The sequence below is a fragment of the Coffea arabica genome, chromosome 6c, assembly GCF_036785885.1.
Source record: "Coffea arabica cultivar ET-39 chromosome 6c, Coffea Arabica ET-39 HiFi, whole genome shotgun sequence".
NCBI classification, from domain to species: Eukaryota; Viridiplantae; Streptophyta; class Magnoliopsida; order Gentianales; family Rubiaceae; genus Coffea; species Coffea arabica.
The window spans coordinates 19,139,299-19,163,927 of record NC_092320.1 but is presented as its reverse complement, the minus strand read 5'-3'; the positions used below and the strand labels follow the sequence as shown (position 1 = coordinate 19,163,927).

Below are 24,629 nucleotides of genomic sequence, written 5' to 3'. Positions count from 1 at the left end.
TGATATAGGAAAAGAGAGTATAAGTGAAAGGTTTGGAACTCGAAATTTCTCACTTACACTAAAAATAAAAAAAATCTTCACTAGAATGTGCACACAGCTATTATGCACATGGTAAATGAAGCTGTATTTTGATCAGCTTTGTACTTTTCGAATATATTTGCATTATTTATGTACAGTTTATTATTCGTATCATGTGTATTATAAAATTTCATATTATTTTCATGTTTTAATAAATATGCCCCAGCCTGCTTACTTTTTATGCTTTTATAGACCATTGACGGGTATTTTACATACGTGCAGGTTAAAAAAAAAAAAACCGAATTACACCCATTCACTGCAAGTATACAGGTCAACTAGTAGTTTAGGGTATATATCGGGTCGATCCCACAGGGAAGAGTGAACAATTACCGGTATTACGAAAGCTTCTCTATTATTTAGACTATCAATGAATTATAACAAATTTAACCTACTGAAATTATACAAAATAACAAATAAAAGCTCCTTAGATTGTGGTATCCTTAACTACTCATGCAAGTGCTATATTTGGATCATTGAGTACTACATCTAAGCTAGTTATGGTGTAATGTCCTTAAACATGTGAAACCTACTTTCGTAGTGAATCAACTATACTCATAACTAATCCATACCTATTCTCATGGTTATGAAATTAGCTACAAGTTCATTTCTTCAGTGAAATTACATGGAATGAATCACTAAAACCACATAGGTGTAGCTCTACTCTCGTGAGTGTATTCCCTATGTTTAGCACTTCTTGAACCAGTGTTAAATCTCAATTTTCATTGCAGAAACAACACCTTAGATAATCACAATCAATGGTACCAGATTAATCATGATTTAAAGAGCCAAAGTGCTAAATAACTTGCTCAAATCATAGCAATCAAATAACCAAATAATAAACACTAACAATTATAGAAAGTTCAACCAAACCCAAGGTATAAACTTTAGAGACACATATTGAACACAAAATCCAGAACTTGCATATCAACTAAACTTGGAATCAAGTACAAAAGATAAAGAGTTTGGAAGGAATACAACCCTTGTCACATGAGTTTTCTTCCTTGCCTTCTTCATCCTTTATCTTCTTCTTTATCTAGCTAATAACAAGAATGGATGAACTATCCTACTCTATACTAAGCTAAACTAACACTAGGAAGAATGGTAGAGCTACATTTTTTGCAGTCCAAGCTTTCTCCCGTATCTCTCTCTATCTCCCTTCAATCTTGTAAGCTTTTGCTATATAATGATGAAAGTTGGTCAAGAAGTGAGGTTTACACCTCCCTTTTACAGCTGAGAATGTTTCTCACATGTCTAGCATCACATGTGAGTTGGTGGAGATGAAATTGAGTTTTCCGCGTAAAGAGCAGCCTTCTCTGACCACAATCCGGCCAGGAATCCAGCCACAAATCCGGCCAAATTCCTGCCGGATTGCTACAGTGACCATTTGATCACTTCTGGTTCAATTTCCAGCTCTGCTCCAATTTTGCATCAACTTCCACTGAACTTTTCTTGATGATAAAAGCTGATTTAGCTCTTGATCAAAACATCAAATTTGTAGCCCTTTGAGTTAGCTTTCCAATGCATCAAGAATCACCTTATTTGGATCTGTGTAGGCTGAGAAATGACCGAAATACCCTTGCCTGCTCATTGCCCTGTTTCAGCTTCGACCAGTGGAAATTTGCTACTGTAATTCGGCTTTTTGACTTGGAAACGCTTCAAACTGGATTCAGATGTTTTCACCAAAGTTGTAGATCTATCTCTTATCTTCAAATGGGTTCAAGAATCATCCCAATCCGATCATTGTAACTCAAGTTATAGCCGAAATACGAAAATATGTCAAAACTATCAAAATACACAAAATCCAAGTAAAAAGTGATAAAAACCTCATTTAATTATTTAAAAGTATTTTTCACCAATTATAGCCAAAATCATTCATTTTCTTCCAATAATATAACTAAAGTGACTAAAAATAATATAAAATATTATACAATTATTACGTAAATTAGTCACTTATCAACCATTGCTATTTGCTTTAATCCTGTATAATTAGAGTGTTTTTTTTTCCTCCAAAAGAGACTCTAATCCTTACAATGAAGAAAGAGGAAGGGAATAGCTTGAGAATCGAAATACAACTTCATGTTCATCTAATTCATAATGGCCCCTTCAGTTAAGATGGATCGTGAGACTATATAATTGGTAATTCATAATGGCCCCTTCAGTTAAGATGGATCGTGAGACTATATAATTAGAGTTACCGAAACGAAAATCCATGTAATATCCCAATAATATTGAGAGCGTAAGTGGATAATTGCAAGTTATGCGGTACTCAATTACATATAATATGATTTTCAAGTAATGTTTAAGATTAGTCTTGTATATACTAACACATAGAATCCACATCACAGAATGAAGTTTAAAGTCAAATAATTGGGATTAAGTGCCACGTATCGAAGTATACTTAAAGACGAGTGGAAAACAGGTTACTTGTAAAAAAACAAGCCTTTTATTGTCAAAATTAGCTAGAATTATTTGATCATTTCTTAGTTTGAGAAACTTGATATTGCTATCAACTTCTTCTTCTCTTGTTGTATCCTAAAGTTAAATTACCTTTATCTCTACAGCAAATACTTAGTGTAGTATGGATAATTGGATTCTTAAGAATAGCGATCAATCACGCTTCAAGAGCTCTCCATTCTTTCCCTTCTTTTGTGAAAGTTTACTCTAGAATTTTCTGTACTTCTAATGTGCGTTCGTACCACACACATCATTAGAAAATTGAATCGACATATCTATATATATATATGGTCCTGGTTTCGTACGAGAGTACGAGTTTGCAGAACTCTTTTTAGATTATCAAGGTATAGTTGGTTCGCTCACTCTATGATTCTTGTCATGCTTGAATAGCTCATTTTTTGTGCGCTTCCTGTCTATGGTAAATGGCAAAAAGAAACAACAAACAAAGAAACAGAAAATGCACTCAACGGTACTGACTTTCATTTAATTAATTATACGGAACGCTTGGTTGAAAGAAGAACTGCATTTATTACATATCACACATTTTCATGCCAATAAAGAAAATGGAGAAAATCAGACCAGCCAGAAGACATATATGTCCGTAGCTCATTCAGAGGTAAAGTTGCGGCTTCCCTGGACATTAATTATCTTTCACGAGTGGTTTCTTCTCCTTATACTCAGCGTGGTTGCCTTGATACCCCCAGAGAAAGGAGCCGGGCTTCGACTCAAAGTCTTTCATAAGAGGCTTCTCCTTCTTAGACTTAGACTCAGCGTGGTTGCCTTGATACCCCCAGAGAAAGGAGCCGGGCTTCGACTCAAAGTCTTTCATAAGTGGCTTCTCCTCCTTAGACTTAGACTCAGCGTCATTGCCTTGATACCCCCAGAGAAAGGAGCCGGGCTTTGACTCAAAGTCTTTCATAAGAGGGCCTTGATACCCCCAGAGAAAGGAGCTGGGCTTCGACTCAAAGTCTTTCATAAGAGGCTTCTTCTCCTTAGACTTAGACTCAGCATCGTTGCCTTGATACCCCCAGAGAAAGGAGCCGGGCTTCGACTCAAAGTCTTTCATAAGAGGCTTCTCCTCCTTAGACTTAGACTCAGCGTCGTTGCCTTGATACCCCCAGAGAAAGGAGCCAGGCTTCGACTCAAAGTCTTTCATAAGAGGACCTTGATACCCCCAGAGAAAGGAGCCGGGCTTTGACTCAAAGTCTTTCGTAAGAGGCTTCTCCTCCTTAGACTTAGACTCAACGTCGTTGCCTTGATATCCCCAGAGAAAGGAGCCGGGCTTCGACTCAAAGCCTTTCATAAGAGGCTTCTCCTCCTTAGACTTAGATTCAGCGTCGTTGCCCTGATACCCCCAAAGAAAGGAGCCGGGCTTTGACTCAAAGCCTTTCATAAGAGGCTTCTCCTCCTTAGACTTAGACTCAGCGTCGTTGCCTTGATACCCCCAGAGAAAGGAGCCGGGTTTCGACTCGAAATCCTTCAATGTGTTACCATTACTTGTCTTCTTCTGATTGGAAAGGGACGACTCTGCATGGTGATTGTCCTCAGTATGCTCGTTAATGACAGCAGATTGCAAAAAGTCCGTAGGATTCTTCCTTGCTTCCGTGATGCATGCAAACTGCACATTTGTGCAAATATTAACATAAAAGAAACTAACGTCAATATAGGTACGTTGATGGTAGCACCGTAAAAGATGACCCCTAGTAGGGAAGGATAGTTAATTTCCAAATACGAGCTCAACTGGCAACAGGAATATTCCTTATGTTGATTTTAAGGTTCTTGATTTGACTTTCAATCTTTCCCGGATGAATCCTCTAACTAAAAAATGGTAAATAGTGTCATATGCCATTACTCAAGTTACATTGACGTTTAAGTATGGTACCAGCATTGGTAATGTTTGGAAGTCAAGCTTTTATGAGAATAGAACTACAGAACCATCTGAAGAGCTTCCATTCCTTCAGTGGCGATGGTTAGAGCTGCAGATAAATGTGCAAAAAGGAAGAAGAATGTGTTTTCTCAGGTAGCTTTAATTCACGGGTTTCATCAGTATTCCTATACAGTCTAGCAATTATCTCATATGAACTACTACTTCAAGTACAGTATTGATGGTTGAGAAACCTTACCAGGGCAATTGAAAAGACTGCGATCAGAGTGATAGATGAAGCCATGCCTTGCCTATGAACAGACTCAAAATGTAACTTTGGTGGTGAAAAGACTCTTGGGGGCTATACGGCTATTTATACAAGGCGATAGCTAAGTGAAGCTAGCAAGGTTACAACATGGATCACGTGGCTGGTTGGTTTGCATCATGTGGGTAGGTCTACATTTTGGTCCTTGTTTTCTAAACAATCTACAGTTGTGGTCTAAAATAAATTTAGTGATTTTGTCTAGATCTACTAGATTCAATGTTGTAGTATTCAAACTTGTTAGATTATTTAATAAACTTGAAACTGTACTCAAACTTGATTTTTTTAAAATTTTTTTAAGAGGAAGGTCTTCAAACTTGACTTGTTTATTAATTAAGGCAAACTCAAATGAGCTTTTTTATAGAATCGAGCATGAGTCGAACTTGAGTAATTTGAATTTTTTACTTGTAAATTCTAATTTTATGTTTATCAAGCCAAGTTAATGCCAAATTTGATAGTTAATCTAACACATAATAATACTTCTTAAATTTTGATTTGATTAGTTGGCAAATTAAGTTCAAACAAACTTTTATTTAGCCAAATCTGATTTGAGTATCAAGTAATTTGGTTCATTTTTCAATCTCAATAAGAAACACTATCTTTCAAGGGGTCATAATTTAATCGACTATTTGAAAAAGAACCTTCTAATCAAGCACACTTTTCATCCATATGTAATATTTGGCATTTGCTTCTGCTGTTGCCTAATCCTTCAAAGGAGGAGTTGCAAGGGATATAAAACCTACCAATTGATGGATTCCAAAGGACTTGCTTGTTGGATTATCCTCCTCCATCTGTTGGTTGTTCTGGTAAGTTACTTTGCCATTAATTTTTTTTTTCCCCGTGATATACTTAATTCTCACTCTCTTAAAACGCATTGCAACATTTACAGGGAGGAACTTGTGATATTATACCCAAGGCCAAGGATAGTACTAATGCAATCAGGCTCTAGGACTTGGATGTTAATAATCCTCATCGAAATGATAAGAGACATGATGTTAATCACGTACGTCCATGAAAAGAAAACCCACATGAAACCAGGGATTCACGGAATTTAGTTCTGAAGTGACCTTTTTTAGGAAAAATGTTCCCACTATGATGCTCTTTTGTAAAGTATTACCATTTTAATCTTTTTTTATGTCATGTAAGCTCCCATTTTAAATGCAGGAAGACCTTAATTAAATGAACATGATGAACCTTCTCATGCTATAATCTTACTCAATTCAAGTCAAGCTTTACGAGGCCTTTAATTGGTTCCCAACTATGGCTCGTGGGGCCATTCGACTTGATAGATTAGGAATGCCTTCAATTCGGAAAAGTAAGCGTATGAAGGGCTGAGAACAAAGGACAACTGGAGCTAATATGCGGTTGAACGAGACATGGAGGTTTTGTGTTTGATTTATTACCTTTTCAGTCGATTGCTGTACTTCGAATTGGTCTTTCTCAGTGTGTAAAATTTGCTCCTATCAATAAAATAAAATAATTTAAAAAAAAAAGATTAATTCTTAAAAAAAAAAAAAAAAATCTTACTCAATTCATACTCAAAATTCAACGCCAAAAACCCAAATCCAAAGCAAAAAAGAAAGGGGCAACAAACATAAGATTCCACATTCGACTAATGAATTAGATATTATAATTAAGAAGTATTTTATGTTTTAAACACTTCAATCATCCAAATTCCTTTATATTACTACACCAATAGGATTTGATTTTGGGTTTTTAGAAATAATATTATCATGTTACTCCCAGGAATTAGAGATTCTGAATTTTGATCTCCCTGTTCTCTTTTCGCTTTTTAAATCCCATCATTCCCCTACTACATTTTTTTAAAAAAAAGTGTCACTCATAAAAAATGAAAAAGAAATGCTATAATCATTTTATAATATTTTAGCATTAATCAAATCTAGAGTCTTTCCCCATGTTTACAACCTTGTCTCTTTTTCTTTCATTTTTCATCCTTGAATTTTGCTTTTTGCCTTAGCATTTCGAGTGTGAATGTGGAAATCAATAATCACAAGGTAGGAAAAAAAAAAGAATAGTATTATAGCAAAGGATATTTTCAAAAACTTCTTCTAAGATTTCTAATAATCTCATGTTGCCCACCTCTATATTCAAATATTACACTTCCATGCTTTTTTTAAGGACTCAAAATGATTATAATAAAATGCCTATCAAACTTAAAAAACACATCACCAAGAATCTTCCCATCACCAAATGCTATATCACTGTTATGCTACTTCTTTCGTATAGTTTTAATCCACCTTTTTTCACCTATTCAAGTTTTCTTATCCTGAATAAGATATTATAATTAAGAAGTATTTTATGTTTTAAACAGTTCGATCATCCGAATTCCTTTATATTACACCAATAGGATTTGATTTTGGGTTTTTAGAAATAATATTATCATGTTACTCCCAGGAATTAGAGATCCTGAATTTTGATCTCCCTATTCTTTTTTCGCTTTTTAAATCCCATCATTCCCCTACTAAATTTTTTTTTTTAAAAAAGTGTCACTCATAAAAAATGAAAAAGAAATGCTATAATCATTTTATAATATTTTAGCATTAATCAAATCTAGAGTCTTTCCCCATGTTTATAACCTTGTCTCTTTTTCTTTCATTTTTCATCCTTGAATTTTGCTTTTTGCCTTAGCATTTTGAGTGTGAATGTGGAAATCAATAATCACAAGGTAGGAAAAAAAAAAAGAATAGTATTACAGCAAAGGATATTTTCAAAAACTTCTTCTAAGATTTCTAATAATCTCATGTTGCCCACCTCTATATTCAAATATTACACTTCCGTGCTTTTGTTAAGGACTCAAAATGATTATAATAATCTTCCCAAAAGTAATAAAATGCCTATCAAACTTAAAAAACACATCACCAAGAATCTTCCCATCACCAAATGCTATATCACTGTTATGCTACTTCTTTCGTATAGTTTTAATCCACCCTTTTTCACCTATTCAAGTTTTCTTATCCTTTTTATAATCCAAGTCTCCATGTCTCACAAATTCTAGTGTTAATCATGTTTTTTAATTGACTTGTATCTCACTCTTTCCATTTGTTATCATTTTTCCTAAGACCAAAGTTCAATCAACGGCTACAAACACAAATATACGATTGTAAATTTGGCCAAAGCAATATAGCGGAAATGATTTAGGCCTGTGGCAAGACTCTTTAAGACTAGGAGAAAAACAAAAATATATTCATTGAATAATTTGATTTAAATATAAAAACTCCTTAAGGGAAATTTGAGGTATTAATATGAATTTTTTCCCTTACATCAGCTGCATATAACCCTAAAATGTTTTGGAGATCATGTGGCAATAGATGAAAATACAGAAAATTATATATAATTTACCTAATATTTTAGAAGAAATACATCCCTCTCCTGTATGATTAAAAATAAAAAAAAATTGGAATGGTTTTTTCCCCCTTTTTCACCCTTTTAATACCAAGAAAAAAAATAAAAAAGTGTCTTCTCCCTTTTTTCCACCCTCTTTAATAACAAGGGGAAAAAGTCAAAAAAAAATGTCTTCTTCTTTTTTTCCTCGTGTACTTATCAATACTTAAAATAAGAAAATAGAGAGATAACTCAATTTTAAAAAAAGAAAATAAAAATAATAAAGAATCCAATGTGCTTATTATTTTAAAATTGCTACTTACTCTTCACCCCTACCGCCCACTCTAACTTATTTTAAATTAATTATAATATTGGATTCTTCTTTATTTTCCTTTTTTCTGAAATTGAGTTTTCTGTCAACCTCTATTCAATTTCTTTTTTTTTCTTAATAGTTGAGAATGAAAAAAAAAGGGAACCCTTTTGCATTTTTTCTTGGTCCTCTTAGAATGAAAAAGGAGAATAACTGCGAGGTCAAATGCCTGCAAAATAATGTTAAAAAGGTAAATTGATATTAGCACTATAGTTTAAAGGGATAAAGTTATAATAACCCCCAATTTTAGTAACCTTGTTGCTAAAAAAATGTAATTCCTCTCTTTCCAGACATATAGTGTTGATGTTTACTCATCATTTCATAGTGTTTACTCATCAGTCCACAAACCAAAGTTTACTTTTGCCGTATTCTTCAAGTTATTTTAAACACAAAAAATATGAAGATTGTTTCTAGAAACATTACTCGTGAAGGACAACGTATTCTTTGCCAGAAACCATTACTAGAATCAGATATTAAAGCTATGTTTCTTCTGCTGTTAATTGCTTGTATGTAATTGAGATCTTCTCCACCTCGATGCAAACTGACAGGTGCCGAACCCGTGCAATAATAAATACCTATTCGAGAAAAATACAGATTTTGTATATAGCGGTGAGTAGGGTCGAATCCACAGAGATTGGGGATAATTCGTTTCTTCTAGAGTCCAAAGTATGGGGGGTTTTGGATTAAAAGCTAACTAAATAAATTAACTGCAGAAAATAATTAATTAAAAGAAATAACTAAGAGAAACTCTAGCCAAGGGTATACTTCAGAAATGGTTCATGCACTGATCATTGATGCAAAAATAATCCCAACATTTATTAATAGATTGGTTATAGTTGTCATGCACGCGATAAACAACCAACCCTTCATTAATTTATCGATAGCTAAGGTACGACCGTTAGCTATTTCTCTAACCCAAAAACAACCCTAAGTACGACCGTAGGATTTAATTCTTAGGTTGCATTATTAATTAGAAAGGCCCAATCCTAACTAACAAACACGCTACGAGGGTTTGTTTAAGCTAGATCGTATGCTCCCCTGACATAAACCCAATTACGCCAGTTGCTACTAAGATAGAGATAACGAACAATTACGGATTCAATTACCTCTATTTAGCAAAATAGCCTATATGAATAATTAATTATTGCGCACTAATCAATCATACACAAGGCCATAACAATTAAAATCAAGGAACATATAAATACCAATAAATGAAGAAAATAATTAAAACAGATTCGATCTCACAGTAATTGTTGAACCAAATCTTCAGTTGTCCCCTTGACTAGAATTAAGAGGTTAGTTCTCCATTAATGGAGAACAACCATGCGAAAGAGCTAAGAAAAGAAAAACTAAAACTATGCTAAAAACCTAAACTAAACTATTGATTGATAACCTCCCGTACGTTTCTCCCTTTTTAAAGCCAAAAGGAAGTCTAATGCTATCTCTAGTGGTCCCCACACCAAATTCAAAGTCTTGTACGTTTCTTTTCCTAGAGTCCAAATGACTCATGCTTCTTATCCGTGGTCCCCGCACATGTGGACAAAGCCTCCAAAGTACTTGTTGTTCCAAATCTCTCTACGTTGCTCTCTTTGAAAAGCCCAAATGACTAAATGCCTTGCACTAGCTTGTGGTCCCCACCAATTCAAGGACCCAAAGGTTGAAGTCCTTAGAAGTCTGCATTTTTCCATACAAGTCCCTCCTTTTTGGTAATTTTCTGCTTCAATCCCTGAAATTGGGTCCAATACCAAATATAAGTAAATATTAATAATTAAAACAATATTTGGCAAGGATAAAAGGGGAAATTAACAATAAAATAACCAACAATTTACACCCTATCAATTCCCCCCACACCTGAATCATGCTTGCCCTCAAGCATGGGAACAGCAATTGAACACCAAAATTTGACAATGGCTACTGCTCCAACTACCGTATTGCCAAGATGCCCAAGAAAAATAAATATCAAGCATCACAGGTCAATATCCAAGAAAAATCAACCCGGTTAGCCTCTAAACCACCAACTTCTCCAATTTAAAGCAAACTAATCTAAGAAGAAGGAATGGTTGCTCACATTTATCAGCAAATGGTCCAACTATTAACCAAAATCTCGACATTAACATCACAAACCGGCAAGCTGATTTATTCACATACTAACACAATCTTTACTTCACTTCTTTTTTTGTTTTTTGTTTTTTGTTTTTTGTTTTTTGTTTTTTGAATAGCAAAAGACTTAGTCTATAGCCCTTAGAGCCTTTTGACGCGAACTCCAACATTTGACAGATGGAGGAGCCCGGTTATTCAGCTCTAATCGCTACAGGACCACGCACTCATAGCAATTACTACCTTTTGACGCGAGAATCGACAGTTTAGGTGAAGATCCCCGGTTACTCAGTAGTGATAACTAGCGGAGTACAGTCACCTCTTATTTACAATCATATAGCACAATAACTAAAAATAACAGCAGCCAGCCTCAAATTTCAAACATGGAGAACTAAAATTAATAATTGGACCAATTCACATGAAGAATGCCAACAATCATTCCCTATGCCTAGAAAAGTTAACCAAAAATTGGAAAAGTTAAGCAAGTATTGATATTCACCAAAGAGATGTTCCTGAGCTCAACCACATTAACTTAATACCCTTTTATTAATAAAACTTGGCAATAGCAGAATTAGAGGCAACAATCCAGCATCAAAACTTGGTAGTTATAGAAGACTGACCACTAGAAAAAAGAAAAGAAAATAAACGAAAACTAGAACAAATAACAAAAATAAAGGAAAACATGTAAAAACTAAAAATTAGAAATACTAGCTGTACCACAGCTGTCCCCCCCACACCTAAGTCCGACATTGCCCTCGATGGAGGTAATATAGCAATTAAAATGAAGAGAAAAACGAAACTTCCCTCTCAAGCGGCTACGGAATAGGCAGGAACGGGGGAGTGAAGCAGATATGGTGGAAGTACGCGGCCAGGTTCTTAGACATTGGAGCCATCTGGCTGGCGATATGCGTTACTTGCTCATCCGCGTGGTGAACCTGATCTTGCAAGTGGCGCCACTTAGCATCAGAGGCCATCGGTGGGAGAGGCCACTTAGCAAATTCAAAGCAATAAAAATTTAATAGCCACTGGTGCCTTCCTAGTAGACAACCCAATCAACAAAATGCAAATCGCAACAAATTCTCTAAAGATTTAGCAATTGAAATCAATAGGTAAAATACTCCCAGCAAGTCAATTAGACGCCACCAACTGCAATAAGCAATGGAAGTGGCACAGTAGCCTTCCAATTCAACAAACAAATGAAGAAAATACCCAACCAAAGGCACTTCAAAGGACGCAAGACAGAAACTAGCAAAATAGAACTCAAGTGATACCGACAGGGATACCAACAGAGCAAATGAATTCAATTGATTGAAGCGCAATAAATGTCACCAGTTGGACAGTCAAATACCCAAGTCAAACGCTCAAAATTAGCAATTTGGCCAAGAAACCAGTAATTCCAGCAACTAATGGTAAGAATCGAGAGACAGTTCAGGCACCAAAACTCAAGAATCGAATAGGCAGTCCAGCACAGAGGATTAAGAAATGGAAAGCAACACTGCAACCAGTACCACTGGTGCACAGACAGGAAAGAATTAAATTCAATAGCAGCAACTCAAATGCAAGAACCTTAACTTCAAAATAAGCAAATATCTTCAAATATAAGCCACAACGATAGGCAAAAGACCTCAACCAGTACCACTGGTGAGTCGCAGGGAAAAAGTAATCAAAAGGCCAGCTTTTCAACAAATAGCAGAAAATACCCCCACTTTGGCAGCAATTAAACCCAAATCTGTCCCAAAAGTTCCCCCAGAAAATGCCTAAAGCACCCACTGCTTTATCCAGACACTCAATCACAGGATGGACTCAATCACAAATGCCCAGTAGTCACAACTCGTTTAATTAGGCAATCCAGAACACAGATTATCAGATGTTAAACAACTACTATCACCAGTACCACTGGTGAGTGTATAGGGAGAAATTAAAGCAAATAACTAACATAGTAAACGAAATAGATTTGAACACCCAAGTAGTGCCAAAAATGAGCGGAAATTAAAGCCAGAAGCAATTGGCAACTTACTCCCAAAGTACCCCCAAATATCGCAGCAGTTTAACTCAATTCTACCCAAAATTAGCCCCAGAAAATGTCTAAAATCACTGCCTGCTGTTTTCCAACAAGAAGCCCAAGAAACAAGAACGCAAATTCCAGCAATTTAAGGACTAGAGAAATACTAATCAAGGTGGAAATTCGAATACCTCCACCTGCCAATTTTGGGCAGGTGGTGACGCGCGGCAATGGAGGAGATGTGCGCGGTTGCAGGAGAGGCCGGCAAAGACAGGAGTCCCGTGCGGCTCAGGTGGTGGTGCTGATGGAGGTCGACAGCAGCGGGGGCGGACGATTGACGTGGGCTGCGCTGCAAGCTGGCGCGGCGCTGTAGGGCTCGTGGCAGCTCCTGGCCGCGAGGTGAAGCTGCTCGTGGTGGAGGGTGGCGGTGCAGCGGCGGTCGCGAGCTGATGGAGACTGTTGGCGGGGGATTGAGCTGAGGGAGAGGCGGCGGCAAGCTGGTGGAGAGCAGCAGCGGCGCGGGCTGGGCTGCGCGCTGTCGGCTTGGCTCACGGGCGGCGTGCAGCGTGGATTTGGCGATGGAAGAGAGGGGACCAGCGGCGGGCCTTGGCCGCAAGATGGCGGTGGACCGTGAGGTGAAGCTGCGTGCTACGAAACTCCTGGCCGCAAGGGAGCTTGGGCGACTCGAGCTGCGTGGGTGAGGTGGTAGCGGCAGGCGGCGTGAAAGAAAAAGAAGAAACAGAGGGAAACAGGGGAGCGGCGGAGAAGAAGAAGAAAAGGGAAGAAAGAAAGAAGGAAAGAAAAGAAAGAAGAAAAGAGGAAAAATAAAATAAAATGGTTTTTTTTTTTAACTAGTCTTACCGAAATTCTCCAAAAATTGAAATTGCTTTTGTAAAATTTTTTTCTCTCTTTTTTTTTTTTAGAATAAGGAACCTCTGGCCTAGGCGTGCACGTCTAACTGCTATAGAGTCCGCAGATCCTGAACGAAAATTCCTTTCCCTCAAGTGTGACCACCTGGCGTGGGCACGTCTAACTGCTATAGAATCCGCAGATCCTGAACGAAAATTTCTTTCCCTCAGGCGTGACCGCCTGGCGTGGGCACATCTAACTGCTAATTTCCTGCCACCAAACATCAAACTATTAATTGACACTAACACTTAACTAAAACTTCAAAAATGCATGAAAACTGAAACAAATAGTCTTGGGTTGCCTCCCAAATAGCGCCTTTCTTTAATGTCTTTGGCTAGACATTGTCCTGTTTATTCATGGAGGATAAAATCGCGTAGCTCGCTTTAGTGTTTCATCCTCTATGTAATCTTGATAGCCCTCGTAAGTAGAGTAATTTTTGAGCACACGAGCTACGGTCTTCCATGGACTAGTAGATGGCGCCAAACAACCAAGTAATGACCTTAAATCTTCATTCACCCCTCCATCACAAGCACTTATTGGTTTGAGATATTTTGCCATCGTGACTCTTGACTTGTTCCTGTCATGAAACTCAAAATTTTCTGGTATAATAAAATCAATCTCACCAACAGGAATTAAAGAATAAGAGTCAGGAAAATATTGATCAAGGAATGGAGGAGATGTCACCGCATTTGGAGATTGTTCACTGGATTCATTCACTTGAACTATTTGATGTTGGGGTCTCAATTCTTGCGCTTCAACTTTCTTTTCAACTGCATCTTTAGATTCTTCTTCTTGAGACCCTTGCAGTACCATGTCAATTGTCAGAATAATTGCACTCTCATCTTCCTCATGGTCGATAATAGTCGGTGAAGGCAATTCTTCATAAACTGGAGAAATCAATTTGCTCATTTTAGATGCCCATTCACGCCTTCCTTCTTTCATCTCTTCACTCATCTTTTGTGTCTCCTGTTGAAACTGATGTACCTCCTGTTGAATTTGATATGTGTTAGTAGCTATTAATTCAACTATTTCTTCAAGAGACATACCTGACATGGATGACGGTTCTTGAGACTCATACTGCTGAAAATTCATTGGCCCTGTTGTATAATCATAACTGGAGTTATCCCACCATCCTTGATCATACCCGTTTGGATTAGGGTTATACCACGTTTGAGACCAGGGTGAAAAATCTCCATAATTATTGAATGGGACACTCAGATCATCTTGATATTCGGGGCACATACCGGTTGAATGATCCCTGGCATAACAAATTTCACAGGTTGCAGCAGCCATTCTTTTTTTAATAGAGTTTATTGCCTCTAAATATGCAAACTTAGAAAAACAATCAGTCTCATTGCCTTCCCCGAAAACAAAATCCAGTATATCACCAAAATACGGAGTGTTAGAAGCCATGAACTATATAATAAAAAAAATAAGAGAAATAAGTTAAAAATGAAAACAAGGTGAACTTAAAAAAGAAACAAATTAATCTGACACCAGTCCCCGGCAACGGCGCCAAAAATTGACAGGTGCCGAACCTGTGCAATAATAAATACCTACTCGAGAAAAATACAGATTTTGTATATAGCGATGAGTAGGGTCGAATCCACAGAGACTGGGGATAATTCGTTTCTTCTAGAGTCCAAAGTATGGGGGGTTTTGGATTAAAAGCTAACTAAATAAATTAACTGCAGAAAATAATTAATTAAAAGAAATAACTAAGAGAAACTTTAGCCAAGGGTATACTTCAGAAATGGTTCATGCACTGATCATTGATGCAAAAATAATCCCAACATTTATTAATAGATTGGTTATAGTTGTCATGCACGCGATAAACAACCAACCCTTCATTAATTTATCGATAGCTAAGGTATGACCGTTAGCTATTTCTCTAACCCAAAAACAACCCTAAGTACGACCGTAGGATTTAATTCTTAGGTTGCATTATTAATTAGAAAGGCCCAATCCTAACTAACAAACACGCTACGAGGGTTTGTTTAAGCTAGATCGTATGCTCCCCTGACATAAACCCAATTACGCCAGTTGCTACTAAGATAGAGATAACGAACAATTACGGATTCAATTACCTCTATTTAGCAAAATAGCCTATATGAATAATTAATTATTGCGCACTAATCAATCATACACAAGGCCATAGCAATTAAAATCAAGGAACATATAAATACCAATAAATGAAGAAAATAATTAAAACAGATTCGATCTCACAGTAATTGTTGAACCAAATCTTCAGTTGTCCCCTTGACTAGAATTAAGAGGTTAGTTCTCCATTAATGGAGAACAACCATGCGAAAGAGCTAAGAAAAGAAAAACTAAAACTATGCTAAAAACCTAAACTAAACTATTGATTGATAACCTCCCGTACGTTTCTCCCTTTTTAAAGCCAAAAGGAAGTCTAATGCTATCTCTAGTGGTCCCCACACCAAATTCAAAGTCTTGTACGTTTCTTTTCCTAGAGTCCAAATGACTCATGCTTCTTATCCGTGGTCCCCGCACATGTGGACAAAGCCTCCAAAGTACTTGTTGTTCCAAATCTCTCTACGTTGCTCTCTTTGAAAAGTCCAAATGACTAAATGCCTTGCACTAGCTTGTGGTCCCCACCAATTCAAGGACCCAAAGGTTGAAGTCCTTAGAAGTCTGCATTTTTCCATACAAGTCCCTCCTTTTTGGTAATTTTCTGCTTCAATCCCTGAAATTGGGTCCAATACCAAATATAAGTAAATATTAATAATTAAAACAATATTTGACAAGGATAAAAGGGGAAATTAACAATAAAATAACCAACAATTTACACCCTATCACAAACCTAACCGAATCCAAAAAAGTTGTATTTAAGGCACAATGATTTGATTCTGATAACGATTCTTCAGCAATCATATTTTTCCTTCAAGTCTTAAGTTGTGTCATTTGGTGGGTATCTCTGATTAATTGACTTCGTACCAGCTGTAAATAAATAATATAGAGGACTATTAATACCCTGATACTTGTCTGATCCTTATCCTTGATTTGCTAAACAATTGGGTATTGTCGTATGTGGTAGTTTCACCTCTTGATGACTTGTTTCTGGCGGTTTTAGCGTCCGTGGATAATCAATTCGACATCACTGATTTGGAGTCCAATCTTTGGTTTTTTGAATAGACTTGAGTCTTTTTTTTTTTTCCTTTTTTTGGCCAATAGACTTGAGTTTAACGCTCACTGAACTCCGATCTATGTCAAGAGAGTGGGTTAGATGCATGGACTCTAGACTATATCATCTCTAAAAGTATCCTTCTTGTTGTTATCAATAATTTTGCATTAATATGACAGGCATTGATCTTTCTTAATGAACTTAGAACTTATGAATTTTGTCTGAATAGAAAATTGCATTTTTCAGTTCAATTCCATTGAGGTAATTAAGTTAATTTCACTACAAATTTTAAACTACTGCCCTTTATGTCTAGTCCATTCACATTTTGATTGGCTTCATGGTACAGATATGCACAAAAACTTCCGCAATTGTCAACCAGTTAGCATTCTTTAGAACCAGGTTCATTCGAAAGAAAACCCACATTCTACACCTTATAAAGAGAGAGGCAAAACCCAAGAATTGGAGAGTCAAATTTCATGGTTATCAGACAATGTCTCAATTGGTTGAGGTGAATATTGCGTTACACTCAAAATTTGTCACGGAAATCATATCTGAATGATTTCGTACCAACTGAAAATAATTAAGAGGACCCAATATATGTGTGATCCACGAGGTGATAGCTACATTGGAGTTTTATCAAGTGGTAATTGCACCTCTTGATAACAGGTTTCTCGTGGGTTTAACGTGTAAGGATTTATTTGATTTGGATTTGAGCTTTGGTCAATTTTCAATAATTTTGATTTGATTTGGAAATTTTTTTTTTAATATTATTGATTCTAATATTTATTCTTTAGTAATCTTTCAGATTTCCAAGTTTAATTCTTATCCCTGGAATGCATGGTTTCACTAGTGCGTCACCTTCAAGCACCTTAACTTCATTTGTTACGGCCAATTAGGCATTATCCAGTGGCAAAGTTTATCATCTTTATCTTTGAGACTTTGACCAATGTAGAACCTAATCTTTACAATCAACTAATTTTCTCCTTATCGGAGGAGGTCTCATCAGGAGGATTCAGGAAGTAGGAATGAGGCAAATGCAAAAGGATGGAAAGTTTTATGGCAGCTTAGCATGAAGCATAAGCTGAAGCATTTTGGTAACCTCGTTGCTAAAAATTATGTAATTCCTCTCTTTCCAGACATATAGTGTTGATGTTTACCCATCATCTTATAGTGTTTACTCATCAGTCCATAAAGCAAAGTTTACTTTTGCCGTGTTCTTGAAGCTATTTTAAACACTAAAAATATAAAGATTGTTTCTAGAAACATTACTCGTGAAGGACAACGTATTCTTTGCCAGAAACCATTACTAGAATCAGATATTAAAGCTATGTTTCTTCTGCTGTTAATTGCTTGTATGTAATTGAGGTCTTCTCCACCTCGCTGCAAACTTAACAGAATCCAAAAAAGTTGTATTTAAGGTACAATTTGATTCTGATAACGATTCTTCGGCAATCATATTTTTCCTCCAAGTCTTAAGTAGTGTCATTTGGCACCAGCTGCAAATAAATAATATAGAGGACCTATTAATACCCTGATACTTGTCTGAACCTTATGCTTGATTTGCTAAACAATTGGGTATTGTCGTATGTGGTAGTTTCACATCTTGTGATCAATTATATCTTGCTAAACAATACTGACACATCTTGCTAAACAATAGTTTCACAATTTGAATACAGAATCCAAATCATGTGATCAACAATCAGAAATGTAAGAATCTATATCCAGAAACCATTATTGCACATAATAAATTGTGGGTGCCTAAGAAAGGCACACACTTTTTGACTAGAAAACCGATCAAAAAATGAGCTTGCGGACTAAAAGGATACTTTTCTTGCGTTATATTTGATGGACTATTTTAACTAATTCTAATTTTGATGGACTAAAAAAAGTTTTTTTCTGAAAACTTAAGGGACCAATTTGGCAATTTTCCTTTTAAAATATAATCTACATGTGTAATATTAATAGGAGCAGGGGTTGATGGGGTATCACAAGTTTTATTTCTCACAAGTTTGCTTTTAATGTAATTGAGTTGGAAAATAGTGTGACAAAAGTTGAAATATGATTTTATTGAGTTAAAAAATGGTGTAATAAAATATGAAATTCCTAAATACCCGAAATCAACTAGAAATACAACTTGGAAGACCTCGAAGCGAGATCATGGGACCACTTTAGAACTAAACATGTAAATCCAATCTAAGAAACAATTATTAAATTGTAAAGATTGAAATGCACAAGAAAGACATAGTCTAAAAGAATCAAAATCCAATCTAAGAAATAATTGATAAATTACAAAGATTGAAATGCACAAGAAAGACATAATCTGAAAGAATAAAAAATGTTTGAATAAGATTAGAATCCAAATCCAAGAGATCGATAACCACCAGAATCATGTGATCAAGAGGTGCAGCCACTACATAAGAAAAACTATATCCTTCATCAATTAGGAAACACCATACAATTATTTTCTATAAAACTTCCCAATAATTACAATCTAAACCAGCTCATAGTCTCACAAAATATATAGTTAAAAACTCAATTTTCTTTATTTAAACCCAATTTCTGAGCAGGTCCAGTAAATGTCTGTTCAACTCAATTGTTTAACTCGGACTGAACCACCGGACCCTCGGTTCAATGTTTAGAATCGGTCAGTCCGTATGGTTTAAAAACGCTGTTATATGGTGATAGAAAATTGGCAGGCACGGTGGATAAGAAAACTCTCGTGAAACCAATGCGTTCGGATTTTCAGCTACATATCTTTATGGGACAAGATTCAGAGAGCTAACGTATTTCACAGCTGCCATACATTTCTGAACCAATCTTTCATGGGAACAGTAAGGACGGTCCCATATATAGAATAAAAGATCCAATAATGAAGGATGGCTTGACAAATATGACAGCGCTGTAACTTGGTTAATCAATGGGATCGCACGATGGCAGGTGGACACTAATGTCAGAGCCTTACCTGATAATCGGAAATGACAGACACTGGCGACGGCATGGAAGAAAGGAACGGCTGAACAAGTGGTGAGGTGTCAAAATAAGTGATTTAAATGAATTTAAATGGTTATAATTTATTTTTTTATTTTTTTTACATGTTGTCTGATAAAAAATAATGGCATCTTATTGTTATTAGATTGATAATAAATTCAAATTATTTGTTTAATATTTGAGTTTAAATGATTCGAGTTAATCTACTATCTATTAATTAAATGAGTTTAATTGAATATCCATTTAAATCTATTTCAAATTAGTGGGTGGGTTTGAACGGGTTATTGGGGAGCGATTTTGGACGAATCAACATAATGAAGTTTGTGATTGACACTCTAAATATAGGATACCCCTCCAAAAGTATTTGAATAAGATCGGAATCCAAATCAAAGAGATGGACAGCCACAATTATGCGAGCAAGAAGTCCAGCTACTACATAAGAAAAACTCTATCCTTTATCAATTGGGAAACACTCAATTCTTTTATCCACTCATGAATCACCAATTATATCTTTGATTAATTTTTTTTTTGTAGATGCGATTTATATTTTCTGTAAAAATTCCCAAAAGTTACAATCTAAACCGGCTCATAGTCTCACAAAACATGTACTTGAAAATAAAAAAAATATATATATATATATATATATTGTATATATATATTGTGGTTTCACGTGACCTGGCCAAATTAAGACCCTATCAATTCCGTTGTTACTATCAGATATATAATAGAGTACCATATCTTCTTGCACTCTATCCAAAATATGGGTCTTTTGTCTTGAGTTTTAATTTACTCTATTATCTGTTTGTCTTTCTTGCACTCTATTAATCTAAGAAACAAATTATTAAATTGTAAAGATTGAAAGGCACAAGAAAGACACAATCTGAACCAAACGAAGCTATTGGAAGAAGATTGGATTCTGATCAGCAACCAGAATCATGTGATGAAGAGGTGCAACTATCATTTAGAAACACTCTACCAACTCGTGAATCACCCAGTTATATCTTTGATTATCTGTGGGTACGAAATATTAAGTCAATTAAATGTGCATAAGGATTCATTATAACTGGTGATTCTAAGGATTCATTACTCACATAACCACACATGTGAAAGGGCATGATACTAAGGATTCATTACTCACATAACCACACATGTGAAAGGGAATGATACTAAGGATTCATTACTCACATACTAAGGATTCATACTCACATTACTCACTTTAACCTCTTGACTCCTAACCTAAATTCGATTGTGCCAAGTATGTACTAATCCACCAGTTAGGAACCCCGACCACTGAGGTCACAAACAATGGTCCCAAAATAGCAATATTAACCAATCACCAGGATGTCTTCCATAATTAATAAATGCTACCAATCTCACAAGTAAAACAAGCGGCCAGATATTCCAATTCAACATGCAAAAGCAGAATCAAATCGCCCAAATGTCACTAGACAGTTGCAGTATTTCAACTCACCCAAAATCCCAACAAATGGCTCCAGTTGGCCAATTAATTGCACAATTTCACCCAACCCAAAAGAAATAGCAATTCCAAGCGAAAATAGTCCGACCAGTACCACTGGTGGAATTCACCAATTGAGAAAATAAACTTCAATCGTCAACAACATTAACTATTGAGCAACCCAGGCAGCACCAATTAGTTATTAAGAAAATGGGGGACAAGTTCCAATTACCTCCACCTTGGACGACAACCCAAATGAAAGGGGGCAGCAGCGGGTGGCATGCGACGACTGTGGAGACCGAGCTGAAGCCGAAGGTGGAGCACTGGTGGACTGCGCAGCGGAGGAAGAAAATAGCCGCGGCGAGCGACCTCAGCAGAGAGGCGGCGGGCAGCGGCCGGTGGCAATCGCGGCGAGCTCAACCCGGGTTCCGTGAGGTGAGAGCTGCTGCTACGGAGGTGGCGTGGGGTTGAGCGAGGGAGATGGGCGCGGAGCTGTGGTGGCGCTGCTTGCTGGGCAGAGGTGCGCGAGCTCCAGTAGCGGTGAGGGTGGCGTCACGCGATGGTGGTCGTCGCTGGTGCGAGGGGAGAGAAGAGATGGTCGCGACTGTGAAGTGGAGAGGTGGAGTGCGCGGCGCAGCAGGCTGCGGCGCGCAGCCATGGTGGCGTGCGGGCTTCGGCCGACACAGAAGGAATAGGGGAGAAGGAAGAAAGAAAGAAGAAGAAAGAAAAGAAAGAAAAGAAAAAGAAGGAAAAAGGAATTTTTTTTTTTTTAAGGAAAACTGAGCTACGGTGAAAAAGAGGAAATTTTTTTTTTTTTGCTTTTTCATTTTTTTTTCATTTTAGATTTTTTTTTCAGGGAAAGACTCCCCCTCTCTTTTATTTCTTTTTTTTTTTTTGGTGGAAATTTTTTTTTCATATATCATCTCTTTTTTTTTTATTATTGACAAAATTTATTTTTGAAATTCAAAAGTAGTGATTAACCGGAAATCAATAATCGTTCTTGAGTTTCTTTGAATATTTACCTTTCCCGCGAACGTGACGCGGGCACGTCAAGAGAGCAAGAGAGCTCCCAGAAGTTTCTGGTCGTGAGCTTCCTGCACATCACCACGCGGGCACATCATGAGGGCAAGAGAGCTCCCAGAAGTTTCTGATCGTGAGCTTCCTGCACATAACCACGCGGGCACGCCATGACTGAAGGGCACCTATAAATCAGTAAAACGAAAATTAACACCCAAAATTAGTCAAATTCAAGGAAGACAGATTTAAACTAACAAATAAAATCAAACAAACAACTAAAAGAAATTGGGTTGCCTCCCAATGAGCGCCTTTCTTTAATGTCTTTGGCTAGACATTATCATGTTTTGTTCATGGAGGATAAAATCGTGTGGCTCATTTTAATGCTTCATCCTCTATATAGTCCTGATAACCCTCGTAAATAGAATAATCCTTGAGCATACCAGCTACGGGCTTCCATGGACTAGTGAATGGCGCCAAACGAGTCGATGATAATTTGCATTCTCCATTCACTTCTCCCTCATTTGCATTTATTGGTTCAAGATATCTCGCCATCGCCACTCTTAATTTATTCCTGTCATGAAATTCAAAATTGTCTGGTATAATAAAGTCAATTTCATTAACAGGAATTGAGAAGTAAGAGTCAGGAGAATAGTGATGAAAGAGTGGAGGGGATGTCACCGCATTTGGAGATTGTTCACTGGATTCATTCACTTGAATAAGTTGATCCTGGAGTCTCATTTTTTGCACTTCAACTTCCTTTTCAACTGCATCTTTAAATCCGTTTCCTTGAAACTCTTGCAGTTCCATGTCATTTGGCCGGATAATTGCACTCTCATCTCCTTCAAGATTGATATTGGTTTGTGAGGGCAATTCTTCAAGGTGAGAAGCTAATCGCTCTATCCTGGATGTCAATTGACGCATTTGATCCGCCAGGTCGCGAAGGCTCGCTTGTGTCTTCTGATGAAATCGATTTAGACTCGCTTGTGTCTCCTGATGAAATCGATTTGTATTAGCAATTAGTAATCCCATCATTTCTTCAAGAGACATACCTGACACGGAGGATGATTGCTGAGACTCTTGCTGTTGAAAATCCATTGGCCCGGTCGCATAATCAAAATTGGAATTATCCCACCATCCTTGATCATACCCGTTTGAATAAGGGTCATACCACGTTTGAAATCGAGATGGAAAATCTCCAAAAGTATCAATTGGAGCGCTTAAATTATCTTGAAATGCGGGGCATGTGTCAGTTGAATAACCTGAATCAAAATAAGTTCCACAATTTGCAACAGCCCATTGATCATTAGGAAAAACATGAGTCTCATAACCCCATTTAGGAACAAAGTCCAGTCTATCATCAAAATATGGAATGTTAGCAGCCATAAAAAATAAAAAAAAAGAGAAAAATAAAATAAAAAAAATGAAAACAAGATAAACTAAAAAAGAAACAAATTAATCTGGCACCAGTCCCCGGCAACGGCGTCAAAAATTGACAGGTCGTCAGCCTGTGCAATAATAAAACCTGCTCAAACTAAAGTTAATTTCTGTAGATAGTGGTAAGCAGGGTCGAATCCACAGGGACTGGGAGTAATTGTTCCTTTCCAAATTCACAGTGACATGGGGGGTGTTTTTATCTCAGGGGTGACAATTTAAACAATTCAACTAAAAGTAAAATAATAAAAATAAAAATAAAATAACCAACTAGAAATTAAATAACAAATTACTAAAATCTAATGAGTGATAATTAAGGATCTAGCCAAGAAATAACTTCAACAATGGTTCACCTAATTGATCATCGATAAGCAAAGGCAATTCCAATTATTTATCAATAAATAGGTTATAACTGCCAAGCAAGCGATGACAGTCAACCCCTCCTTACTGTGTCGGTGATCAAGGTACGCCCGTTAATCACTGCTCTAATTGAGAAATAATCCTAGGTACGCCCATAGAATTTAATTCCCCAATTGCCTTACGTATTAAAGGAGCCCTATTCTAACCAAATAACGCACTACCAGGGTTATTTTAGATTAGCCCGCGTATTCCCCTGACACAAACCTAATCATGCCAGTTATCACTATTTTGAGACAATTAAACAATTACGGATTTAACGTCCCAATTGACAATAGATTACCAAATTAACTAATTATCCGGATCCAAGACAATCAATTAATTAAACAATCATAAGCACTGTAACCAGGAAATATGCGAATACCAATAAATAAAAGGAAAAGATTAAATTAAATCGATCTCACAATTTTTAGGCGAACCAAAGGCTTCGTTGCTCCTTGACTAGAATTGGAAAATTAGTTCATAATTGATGAACTAAACCCACCAGAAATTGCAAAGAGAGCCGCAGCCATTGTCCCTTGAAATTGGGGAAATTCAATTCGGTTCCAATGTTTGAAAAGATAGCAAAGCTACAGCAATTGATTCTATGGTTTCTACTTGTCCAATCATACGAGAAGGAAAAGGAAAAGCTACTTGGAGCCCACAAGGAAAAGTCAAAAGACTAAGCTAAAGAGTTGTCTGCCATTGTTTGCTCTATTCCTATCTAATGTCCTCTTTTGAGAAGCTCTGCGCGGCGG

At 36.7% G+C, this 24,629-nt stretch overlaps 1 protein-coding gene across 1 annotated transcript; it reads right to left on the bottom strand.

The window, feature by feature from the left end:
- Nucleotides 1-2,990: 2,990 nt before the first annotated feature.
- Nucleotides 2,991-4,810, bottom strand: LOC113691593 (uncharacterized). Its single transcript, XM_027209801.2, has 2 exons — nt 4,656-4,810; nt 2,991-4,150 (listed from the first exon to the last, which is right to left on the bottom strand). Exons 1-2 carry the CDS (start codon nt 4,698-4,700, stop codon nt 3,173-3,175), a joined length of 1,023 nt encoding a protein of 340 aa, XP_027065602.2. The 5' UTR covers nt 4,701-4,810; the 3' UTR covers nt 2,991-3,172.
- Nucleotides 4,811-24,629: the final 19,819 nt, after the last annotated feature.

Coding starts and splice junctions, on each gene's coding strand:
- LOC113691593 (XM_027209801.2), bottom strand. CDS start 4,700: ATGGCTTCATCTATCACTCTGATCGCAGTCTTTTCAATTGCCCTG. Junction 4,151..4,655: donor CAGTCTTTTCAATTGCCCTG/GTAAGGTTTCTC, acceptor ACAAATGTGCAG/TTTGCATGCATCACGGAAGC.